General features: G+C 43.4%; 1 protein-coding gene across 1 annotated transcript in view; it reads left to right on the forward strand.

The window, feature by feature from the left end:
* Positions 1-9337, forward strand: part of VWF (von Willebrand factor) — a gene marked incomplete at both ends in the record, with an annotated part of 69644 nt that extends 60307 nt beyond the window's left edge. The window contains 8 exons of the mRNA XM_015827943.1: positions 165-370; positions 1951-2053; positions 2663-2737; positions 3575-3679; positions 4055-4260; positions 4350-4499; positions 8348-8458; positions 9154-9337. Of these exons, the coding sequence (XP_015683429.1) occupies positions 165-370; positions 1951-2053; positions 2663-2737; positions 3575-3679; positions 4055-4260; positions 4350-4499; positions 8348-8458; positions 9154-9337 (1140 nt within the window). The remainder of the gene's footprint in view (positions 1-164; positions 371-1950; positions 2054-2662; positions 2738-3574; positions 3680-4054; positions 4261-4349; positions 4500-8347; positions 8459-9153) is intronic.
* Between the last annotated feature and the right edge of the window lie 179 nt (positions 9338-9516).

Genomic DNA, 9516 nt, shown 5'->3' on the forward strand with positions numbered 1-9516 from the left:
TCCTCCCAACCTCGTTCAAGCATCCGAGGTAGATTAGAGATTGTTTATTTTTAGCACAATTTTACCTTGATCCCTTTCTGACTGATTTACAGTCAGCCAGGGCTAGTCTGCTTATTTCTCCAAGGGACTTGGTGTGACTTTCTTTGTGTGTTTGACCTCTGCAGCCATGCCGTGCCCGGCCTCTCTGATCTACCAGCCCTGCCAGAAAGGGTGCACAAAACACTGTGAGAACGGGACCGACATGCAAATCTGCACGGACTATGCCACCGAGGGCTGTTTCTGCCCACCGGGACAGGTCGTCCTGGATGGCACCTGTGTTCACGAAGACATCTGCTCCCAATGCATCGGTGAAGATGGAAGTCGCCACCAGGTGAGGCGTCCCCTCCTGACTCCCATCACCAGGGGTAGGCAACCTTGGCTCTTTTATGACTCGTGGACTTCAACTCCCAGAATTCCTGAGCCAGCATGGCTCAGCTTGGAAACCTCTCCATTTCTCCTCAGCATGGCTGGCTCAGGAATTCTGGGAGTTGAAGTCCACGAGTCATAAAAGAGCCAAGGTTCCCCACCCCTGCCCTATATCGGGGTCCTCAATCTTGGCAACTTTAAGACTCGTGGACTTCAACTCCCAGAATTCCTGAGCCAGCATAGGGAACTATGGCCCCTTCATGACTCGTGGACTTCAACTCCCAGAATTCCTGAGCCAGCATGGCTCAGCTTGGAAACTCTCCCTTTCCCCTCAGCATGCCTGGCTGAGGAATTCTGGGAGTTGAAGTCCACAAGTCAAGGGGTCTTCAAACTCGGCCCTTTTATGACTCGTGGACTTCAACTCCCAAAATTCCTGAGCCAGCATGGCTCAGCTTGGAAACCTCTCCCTTTCCCCTCAGCGTGGCTGGCTCAGGAATTCTGGGAGTTGAAGTCCACGAGTCATAAAAGGGCCCAGGTTCCCCACCCCTGCCCATCACTTATTGCAGAGATGGGGGAGACAACAGCCCTTTTCAGGACTTGCGGACTTCAAGCTAGTACAGTTCTTATTATATCAACTCAGTAAAAACATCATTATTACATTTACCAATATATTTTTTTTAGCTTATGCGTATCTTAATTGCGTTCAATCTTCCTAAACCATCCATATCCTGTTATTAATTTTTACCCAATTTTTAGTTTCTCACCAATATTCCAACAGCCTTTGACTATTTTTTTAATACTTTCTCTCCTTTTGCTCCATCTGTGGAACACCTTGGTGTCCGTTGCTCTCCGGAGTTATTTATTGCTTTTTAGTAGCCTCTCCAAGGAGTTACAGTCTGTAGTTCGGGCGTCTGTTTACCATCAGCCTATATTCTTAGGAAAGGACATGCTCAGGGAGCAATCTGGAATGTTTTTAGTGTAAAATAAGCTGGGGTGCCTTTGTTATAAAATGCATGACCAAGGAATAATATGAAACACTATCCTTCCTGAAATTTCCCAAGGTCTGGCTCCACTTCTCTTATTGAGTCAATATTTGGTATGCTTTATTTAACGAATAAGCAACACGTCCCCTTTCTTCCAGTATTTTTAGGAGCGTGCTCGTAAATTTGGAGGGGGGGGGAAGGAGTGAGGCCCTGAAATTATTTGTACCTGGCAGTGGGTTTCATGAAGTTGAAACTCAAGTCCTTTGGCCACCTAATGAGAAGGAAGGACTCCCTGGAGAAGAGCCTAATGCTGGGAAAGATGGAGGGCAAGAGAAGAAGAAGGGGACGACAGAGAATGAGGTGGCTGGATGGAGTCCCTGAAGCAGGAGGCGGGAGCGTCAATGGGCTCCAGAAGATGGTAGAGGACAGGAAGGCCTGGAGGAACGTTGTCCATGGGGTCGCGATGGGTCGGACACGACTTTGCAATTAACAACAAGTGGGTTTCACTTGCATCCAAACCAATTAGAAAGATTCATTTCTTCTTCTTCTTTTTTTCCAACAGCTCATGGAAACGTGGATTCCTTCCATCGACCCCTGCAAGGTCTGCATGTGCCTGGAGAACAGGACCGTCAATTGTGTGTCACAGCCTTGCGCGACAGCCAAACGTAAGCCACGACCGTCTTTTAAAACCGTCTTGAAAAATATCTTTAAGGGAGGCTCCCCTGCACGGACTGGGGCCCCTCACCGCAGCCAACGTGCCACAGTCATCTTGCCATCAGGACAACTTGCCACGAGAAAGTTCCGTACGCAATAACTCAACCAGATTAATGTTATCCGCCGCCGTTTCTTTGACATGATTTCCGTGGACAAAAAATGGACATGATGTCGAAGAAAGAGTGGCGGATAACCCAAAGGTGCTTTTTTTCACGAAGCAAATGTATCCCCTTCAGAAGACAATATTTGTAGATCAGGGTTGAGTTATGGATGCTTTAGTGACCTCTGAGTTGGTGGTTTTCTTGCAGATGTTTCATTACCAAGTTAGGTGACATGATCAGTGCACTGGTGAGGTTACCTAGTTGGGTAATGAAACGTCTGCAAGAAAACCACCAACTCAGAGAGTACCAAGGACCCCACAGTCCTCCTCCTCCTCCTCCTCCTCCTCCTCCTCCTCCTTTCCTCTCAAAATGGTCCCTGGAGAATTCTTAGAAGTTGGTTCATCCTGTTTTGATATTGATGTTTCTCTCTCTCTCTCTTTCTCTTTCTTTCTATCTCAGCCATTGACTGTGGTCCCTGTGAGATTCCAAGACTGCAGAGGAACTCCAATCAGTGCTGTCCAGTTTTTGAATGCGGTAGGTCATTTTTTTTGCCAGAAACTAGAAGTAAATGTTGGCTTGTGGGAGGCGGGGAGAATTGTGGTCACATGATTGTGGAACACTGGCTGGTTGCTGAGCTGCCAAAATGTAGTCATGTGATCAGGGGGTCAGATATCTGAACTTCAGTCAAGGACATTAGCTTTTTCAGGGTGCACTGTCTGTCTGTCTGTCTATCTATCTATCTATCTATCTATCTATCTATCTATCTATCTATCTATCTATCTATCTAGTATCATTTATCTCTGACTATCTATCTATCTCTATCTAATCTCTTGTCTATCTAGTCTAATCTATTTATCTATTTTCTCTATCATCTATCTCTATCATCTCTATCATTTATCTTTGTCTGTCTATCTATATCTTTATCTATCTATCTATCTATCTATCTATCTATCTATCTATCTATCTATCTATCTATCTATCTCCATCCATCCATCCATCCATCCATCCATATCTATCAATCTGTCTTATACATCCATCCATCCATCTATACCTATCTGTCTGTCTTATCCATCATCCATCCATCCATCCATCCATCCATCCATCCATCCATCCATCCATCCATCCATCCATCCATCCATCCATCCATCCATCTACCTTTATCTACAGTATCTTTCTGTCTTATCTGTCCATCTGTCCAACTATCCATCTCTCTTGTATGGAGCCCATCTCACCACCAGGCCAATAGTTGATGGTCTTAAGCCATCTTTTCACAATTGGCAACAGGCATGTGGGTTCCTTAATGCTCCTAATAGATCCTGTTCTGCGGTTTGTTGCAGGGGGTAACTTCTCTTGTTTTTTTTCTGTGTTTAGTCTGCGATCTGATCTCTTGCAAATTGCCTCTGATACCTCACTGTGAAGATGGTCTCCAACTCATCCAGGCAAATCCCGGAGGATGTCGACCAGATTACGCTTGCGGTAATATCCCTTTCAAACACTCAAACGCTGGGTCAGCTTCCTAATAACTCCCCTATTGGATGTCTGCTTATAAGTTTTTTATTTTCGTCGTCTTCCCTCACTACCTATAGCCTGGCGGGGGAGGGGGGAAGAAGCTCTGCGGCAAATTATTTGGGTTTTCTGATTTGATTGGCAGTCTGCAAAAAGGAAGAGTGTAAGCCACAGTCCACCCCGTTCTGCCCACCACACCGCAAACCGATTTTGGTGAAGACTCGGTGCTGTGATGAGTTCCAGTGTGTTTGTAGCTGTAACAATTCAACGGTGACCTGCCCGCCAGNGGGGAGGGGGGAAGAAGCTCTGCGGCAAATTATTTGGGTTTTCTGATTTGATTGGCAGTCTGCAAAAAGGAAGAGTGTAAGCCACAGTCCACCCCGTTCTGCCCACCACACCGCAAACCGATTTTGGTGAAGACTCGGTGCTGTGATGAGTTCCAGTGTGTTTGTAGCTGTAACAATTCAACGGTGACCTGCCCGCCAGGCTACCTCTCATCCTCCGTCACAAATGACTGCGGTTGCACGTCTACGACGTGCATTCCTGATCAGGTAAACCCCGAAAACAAACCATCCACTCTAGTCCTTCCCACAACAAGAAGTCCAGGCAATGAAATGAAACTCTTTCTCATTAATGACAGGTGTGTGTACACCGCAACATTGTCTATCCTCTTGGGATGACTTGGGAGGAAGGATGTAAGGAGTGTTCTTGCACCCACATGAAAGACGCTGTGACAGGACTACGAATTTCAGAATGCCTGGAGAAAGGATGCAGTACGTCCTGCCCAGCGGTATGTAAAGTTCCCAAATATTGTTTAGAATAGAATACTCTAGTTGGACTCTGCCAGGGTAAAAGCGGGCATGCTGGCTGAGGAATTCTGGGAGTTAAAGTCCACCAGTCATCAAAGGGCCAGGTTTGAAGACCCCTGTCTTAAATCTAACAAACAAAATGGAGGCTGGCTGAGGAATTCTGGGAGTTAAAGTCCACCAGTCATCAAAGGGCCAGGTTTGAAGACCCCTGTCTTAAATCTAACAAACAAAATGGAGGCTGGCTGAGGAATTCTGGGAGTTGAAGTCCACAAGTCATAAAAGGGCCAAATTTGAAGACCCCTGGTATATATATATATGTATATGCATATATATGTGTATGCGTGTGTGTGTAGAAGCAGTCGAGCAAAATTGTCACACACAACTTTGCTCCTACGTACCTGAAAACTGGAGCAGGGGAGTTCACATCGCAACCGATAAAGCACAAACCGATAAAAACAATTCTTTTTTCCTGAATTTCAGCTGTATACATTTTAATCCTGTTCCATCAGCTGATACTGTGCGAGATGGGGAAAAATCAGAAACGTTGCCTCTTTGGGGATGCTAATCGTAAAATCCGAGCACAATCCATAATATTTCACGCTGACGGTTTCCTTTTGAAGTCGCCAGGTTTGTTCTTCCCCAGGTGTTCAACATGAACGTAAAAGGGCTTATTATTAGAACCCATAAAAATTTCAGGAAGACGGGATTTTAAGCGCATGTGAAAAAAATCCTATTTTTAAGGGCCGTATTTCACGACGCTGAAAGCTTTGGAACATGAAACAGTAAACACAGCAACTGTTCTGAAATAGAGTTGGCATGTTGAATAGTGGGAACACCTGGCCTGACAAAGTGCTCAATGCTGCTGAGTCCATATCTCAGAAGGGGAAAATATGGATCAGATGAAAGCTTGGTAGCCTCTGTGATGTACACTTTTTGATCTCAAGTTTGACGAACTTATTTTGGCGTAAACATGGTGTTAGCTGTAGCTCCTGCCTCGGATAAACGTGACGTTTAAAACATAGAAAACAGCTTTGGAAAAGACCTTGGAGGTCTTCTAGTCCGACCCCCTGCTCAAGCAGGAGCTCCTACACCATTCCGGAAAATGGTTGTCCAATCTCTTCTTAAAAGCCTCCAGGGATGGAGCGCCCACAACTTCCAGAGGCAAGCCGTTCCACTTGTCAGGAATTTTCTCCTTGGTTCTAGGTTGCTTCTCTCCTTGACGATCTCTGCCTGTTCTTTCTTCTCCTGCCCTCAGGTGCTTTGGAGAATAGGTTGATCCCCCCCCCTCTTCTCTGTGACAGCCCCTCAAATACTGGAAGACTGTTATCAAACTAATCAAAAAAAGAAGTACCCTGGAATTAAGGAGAAACTTCCTGACAGTGAGGGCAACTAACCAGTGGAACAACTTTTGCCTTCAGAAATTGTGGTTGCTCCATCACTGGAGGTTTTTAAGAAGAGACTAGACATTTATCTAAAATGGGATAGGTTCTCCTGCTTGAGCAGGGGGTTGGACTAGAAGACCTCCAAAGTCTCTTCCTATCCTATCCTATCCTATCCTATCCGATCCGATCCGATCCGATCCAATCCTATCCTATCCTATCCTATCCTATCCTATCCTATCCTATCCTATCCTATCCTATCCTATTCTATTCTATTCCTTATTTCTTATTCTATTCTATTCTATTCTATTCTATTCTATTCTATTCCATATTCTACTCTACTCTACTCTACTCTACTCTACTCTACTCTACTCTACTCTACTCTACTCTACTCTACTCTACTCCTACCTCCAGAAGTTGTGAATGCTCCAACACTGGAAGTTTTTAAGTTTTTAAGTTTTTAAGAAGAGACTGGACAGCCACTTGTCTGAAATGAGAGTCTCCTGCTTGTGCGGGGTGTTGGACTAGAAGACCTCCAAGGTCCCTTCCAGCTCTGTTATTCTGTGATCTGTGACTTCTTCTCTCATCTGTGTTGGCCTGACCTTAGTGGAGAGGACTCTCAATTTTCTGTGATGAAATTCAGATGCCAGGAGATGCCGCTGTTGCTACTGATTTCCCAGGGAACTTGGGCCTATCCAGAATAAGATGTGTTTATTGTAACATCAGGAAGGACTTAAGGCTCTGTAAAAAGAAGTGGGATATCCTTCCAAAACATAACAAGAACACGTCCCCTGTTTTGGATGATTGGGTAAATGCTACAAGTGGTAATCAAATAAGGGGATTACGTTGCCACTAGTTAAAAACATTCATTTCTCAGGCGTTTGGTTTCTGCTTCAGAAAATAAGAAAAAAAATCCCTTTTAAATATGACCTTCCTATCAAGGATCAGAGGCAGCTTTATTAAGTGGCACATGCTTTTCACATTTTTTTTTTTATTGAATGCGAGACGATTAATATTCTTTTTTTAAAAAACACATTTTATTGGTTTTTTTTATTCTTAAGACAAAGTGCTCGAGACACACCGTGGTACTGGGGTAATCAAAAATCCAAAAACAAAACATATATAAATAACTCAATCAGTACATCAAATATTCCCTCTCTATTTCCCTCAAATAGCTTAATATATTTAAAATAATCTATTTATAACTTTATTTTTCTATTAATCCTAAACCTGTTTTAGAGCTTTATGCAATTACAATACCATAATTGATTGATATTCTATCGAGTAGAATCAAAGCAACACTGAACACGCTTCATCCATGGATTACAATTATATATTGACTTAAGGATTGGTGGCCAATGAACTAACATTATTGTATTGCCAATTACATTCCATATAATCTGTATATTTGAGAGAGAGAGAAAATGTTGTTGTTTTTTAATTTTTTTATTGATTTTCCAGTTTTACATTTAAATATCTGAAAAGCAACCTGGCGGCTGGGTTGGTTCATAACTCAATAACATACAAATTTCTTTAGTACAGATCACAAACTATGACATTAAATTTCCCCTTGGTATTTACTGTCTCACATTTAAATTAGTACAATTCTTATTATATCAATTTAATACAAATAGCTTTCTTACATTTATCGATAATTTTTAGTGTATACATCTCTTAGTCATTTTAACATTCCATCCTTTTAGACCATCCATGTCCTGATAAGTTTTTCCCAATTTTTAGTTTCCCATTAATATTTTAATTTTAACGTTTAATATTTATAGTTTCCAAGTTTTAAACAACCCCAATTTCCTTTATCACAATTCATCCCAAGATCTTACACCAGCTGGTTAATAATACATTATAATATTCTTATTTCCCAGAATTCCTGAGCTAGCATGGGGGAACTATGGCCCCTTCATGACTCGTGGACTTCAACTCCCAGAATTCCTCAGCCAGGCACGCTGAGGGGAAAGGGAGAGGTTTCCAAGCTGAGCCATGCTGGCTCAGGAATTCTTCACACTTTTCACACTTACGGCATCCCTCTGGTCACGTGATTTATATTTGGTTGCTTGGCAACTGACACATTTATGACAGTTGCAGTGTCCTGGGGTCACATGATCCTCTTTTGCGACCTTCTGACGACCAAAGCCAATGGTGAAACGAGATTCACTTTACTAATTTGTTACTAATTTGTTACTAATTCGTTACTAATTCATTACTAATTCATTACTAATCCGTTACTAATTTAACAACTGCAGGGATTCACTTAACAAACGTGGCAAGGAAAATCATAAAATGGGGCAAAGCTCACTTCACCAATTTCTCACTTACATTGTGAGCAACATACATCGTGGCCTCCATCGTAAGTTGGGGACGACCTGTAATGTATTATACGGGAAAAGTTGCACATTCTTGACTTTTGTTGTTGTTGTTTCTTTCATGTTTTGCAGGGATACAAATACGTCAACAGAGAAGGGGCATGCTGTGGGAAATGTCTCCGGACTATGTGTGAAGATACACCTCTTTGGTCTCGAGGAGATGAAGACGTCGTTTGGCACAATGTAAGGCATTTGTGGGTGAGAGAGGACGGGCGTTTTTGCTTTCCTTGTGCAGTGGGTCTTCCCATCTGGTGGAGACTGGTTGGAAAGAAGCACTTAAGCCATGAATTGTAAGAGCTGCACGGAGCTTCAAGGACCACTTTGTTTCAACGTTTCAGTTGAGGCACCCCTTGAAGTTGCAGGAACTGGGTAGGTCTAGTTTAATGAAGAGAAGGACGAGGGGGGACATGATAGCAACCTTCCAGTATCTCAGGGGTTGCTCCAAAGAAGAGGGAGTCAAGCTATTCTCCAAGGCGCCTGAAGTCAGGACAAGAAGCAACGGATGGAAACTAACCAAGGAGAGAAGCAACCTAGAACTAAGGAGAAACTTCCTGATGGTGAGAACAATTAACCAGTGGAACAACCTGCCTCCAGAAGCGATGAATGCTCCAACACTGGAAGTTTTTAAGAAGAAACTGGACAGCCATTTGTCCGAAATGGTATAGGGTTTCCTGCCTGAGCAGGGGATTGGACTGGATGACCTCCAAGGTCCCTTCCAACTTTATTATTATTATTATTGTTGTTGTTGTTGTTACTGTTATTACTGTTATTACTGTTATTATTGTTATTATTAACATACACATCTCTTCCCCGAGCGAGTTACAAAGAAAGGTTGGTCTTTGTGCTGCCTAAAACTTTCTGTTGTCTTACATTCCTAGATTGGCTCTGAATGGACGTCTCCGACTGATCCCTGCGTCATCAAAAAATGTGTCCGTGTGAACGAGGAGGTCTTTATCCAGACCAGGAATGTCTCGTGCCAAGCGAGGGAACCAATCAGCTGCCCCTTTGCCACAGAGATGCGCTGTGACCAGCGGTCTGGATGCTGCCCTTCCTGTCGCTGTGGTAAGGGCTGGTCCATCCAACAGAAAGGCCTTCTTGCATCATTCTCTACATTTAGAAAAAAATTCAGAGAAGAGCAACTAAGAGGATCCAAGGCCTGGAGGCTAAAACATATGAAGAACGGGTGTGGGGCTTCGGTTTGGCTAGTCTAAAGCAAAGAAGAAACAGGGGAGACATGATAG

The sequence above is a fragment of the Protobothrops mucrosquamatus genome, unplaced genomic scaffold (genome assembly GCF_001527695.2).
Source record: "Protobothrops mucrosquamatus isolate PMUCROS unplaced genomic scaffold, P.Mucros_1.0 scaffold4093, whole genome shotgun sequence".
Taxonomy (NCBI): Eukaryota; Metazoa; Chordata; class Lepidosauria; order Squamata; family Viperidae; genus Protobothrops; species Protobothrops mucrosquamatus.